Genomic DNA, 2,526 nt, shown 5'->3' on the forward strand with positions numbered 1-2,526 from the left:
TTTTCAGCAGCTTTGTGTCCTCTTCGATTCTCAACCTAACAATGAGATCTTCAAGGGACATCTCCTTGCGTTTGTGTTTCAAGAGTTTTTGAAGTCCTTCCACAAAAGAGGCAACTTCTCAATCATCGCTGCTACTTGAAATGCTTCATTGATAACAAGACCTTCAATGAAATTTCTATTAGTAAAAATACCAAGATTACTACTTTCAACATCAACATTAATTTGAGTTATACCTTCAGCAAGGAGATCGTGAATAATCACTTGCAATTCCTAGACTTGGGTAATAACAGACTTGCTATCTACCATTTTGTAGTCCAAAAACTTTGCAGCAACAAACTTTTTCAACCCGGCATCTTCGGTTTTGTATTTCTTTTCAAGCGCAGTCCACAGTTCCTTTGACGTTTCCACGCCACTGTAGACGTTATACAAAGCATCCTCCAGCCCGCTTAGAATATAATTCTTGCACAAAAAATCTGAATGCTTCCACGCCTCAATCACGAGAAAGCGTTCAGTTTCTGGAGTTTCGTCGGACAGCACAGGAACATCTTCCTTGATGAACTTCTGGAGACTTAGAGTAGTCAAATAGAAGAACATCTTTTGCTGCCAGCGCTTGAAATCAATCCCGAAAAATTTTCCGGGTTTCTCCGCCGGTGCCAATGCTGCCGGTGTCGTTCGACTTGTTGAGGCATTGGCAGTCACCATTGGAACAGCTTGATTCTCATTCTCATTAGTCATTTCTGTAAAAGAATGACACAAACGTTAAAATCACGTAGATTTTAATAGAGTACAAAACCACAAAGGTTTTACTCTTCCAGAAACAGTAAGTACAAATACAGAAATAATTTAAATTCCTTAAGCTTGTTAGTATACTGTATTTGTAAAATAATTCTGGAAATATAAATGAGTATAAACAGAAATGAACATAAACAGAAATGACATAAAACCAATTCGAGCCCACTGAATTCACAGTGTTTCCTTAAGGAATTTAATCCCCTCCTAGTACCCAAGGTTATGAATTATTTCCTCCCAGGATAGAACGAATTACACACTGGTGTAGTGGTACTTCAAACCCCAGTGTTTCAGCGAACACAAAGTTCAGTAGCAAATCACACTTACTTTTTGCTTTGTTTGATGCTAAAAGTATGCAGAAGAAGGAGAAGAAACTCAGAAAATCGTAGTAAAATTCTGAGCAGAATAGTGTTGTATTTATAGCCAAAGTTAGGCTGAAATCTGAAGAGGTGCAACTCTTCAGAATGACTGTTTATGCAAAACGCCCACAGCATAAATGCCATTACATAAATGGCCATTTACTCAATAATAAAGAGGAAAAATAAAGAGGAAAAATTGAAGAGGGTAGTTACTTTTTTGTTACCAAAACAGAAAAACGGATTGGATTTAATATTAATATTTAATATTAATATTTTGTTATTAAAACAAATATTTAATAACATTTCTGTTAATATTTTACTATTAACAAATAAATTTGGTCCAAAAAGTTAATCAATCAATCGATCATTTGACCAAATCCGAATCCGAAGCCGAGCGAGCGACGACGACGACGGCGCGAGGCTTGCCTTCTTCTCAACTCTTTAAGAGCTAGAAGAAGAGCAATTACTTATATACCCATAAAAAACCTCTTCCTCTTCCAATATGGGACAATGCCCATTTGCCAAGGGGGGGAACTTAAAATTTCACTCAAAAATTTTATTTCCCTCCATTTCCCATTCACCCTCTTTTAAGTATTTAATATATTAATTAAACACATCCAAAACCCAATAGAAGAAGCTGTGGAAGGGAGAAGCGTACATCACCAAATAGTTTTCAGAAAATAGTTGCCTAAAAAAAATCTTCCAACATCATAAATTCTTCATGAAATCTATCAACCTAGACATTACAATTCGAATTGTAAATTGAATCATGAAGCAACTTTAACTTAGGATAGGACCCACAAAACTACCAATAAATAGAACTAGTAAATGTCAATAGTGCTTGACAGTAACATGAAGCTTAAGAATGGCTCTGAGATTAGGAATATCAATAAAGTGAGTTGTCATAATGCCATAACCTTTAACAAGTCTAAAAAAACCAGTCCCTGAAACAATTGAGATTTCCCTCTCCTTCATAGCAAAAAGATCAGCACCTTGAATCTCCAAAGTACTCCCTTTGAATTCCCCATCAGTGAAAATAACAGAAAACATCAAGTGCAGTCCCTTATCATCTAACTGTGAATTTATGTACATGCCTTGCGCTCTACCAATCTCTTTGGACTTTGGATCTGGACCTTCAGTTACTGGATCATCCACTGCAACCATTGTTGCATCCCTATGCCAAATGCAACTTCTTTGAAAAAGAAGAAGCAAGTATAAATTCCAGAGCATATCAGCGATGAAAAGTAGGAGGGGAGAAGCGTACGGGGGGAACGAAAAGGGAGGAGTTTTTGTGTGTGTGTGTGGGGTGGGGGGGGGGCGGTGACGAAGAAGCGTACTGGGGAACAAAAGGGGAGGGGAGTGTTGTGGGGGGGGGGGT

General features: G+C 37.7%; 1 protein-coding gene across 1 annotated transcript; it reads right to left on the minus strand.

The window, feature by feature from the left end:
• Window positions 1–1,979: 1,979 nt before the first annotated feature.
• On the minus strand, window positions 1,980–2,312 carry LOC109222724 (dirigent protein 1-like). Its single transcript, XM_019387045.1, has one exon. It carries the CDS (start codon window positions 2,310–2,312, stop codon window positions 1,980–1,982), a length of 333 nt encoding a protein of 110 aa, XP_019242590.1.
• Between the last annotated feature and the right edge of the window lie 214 nt (window positions 2,313–2,526).

This window comes from Nicotiana attenuata, unplaced genomic scaffold (genome assembly GCF_001879085.1).
Source record: "Nicotiana attenuata strain UT unplaced genomic scaffold, NIATTr2, whole genome shotgun sequence".
Taxonomy (NCBI): domain Eukaryota; kingdom Viridiplantae; phylum Streptophyta; class Magnoliopsida; order Solanales; family Solanaceae; genus Nicotiana; species Nicotiana attenuata.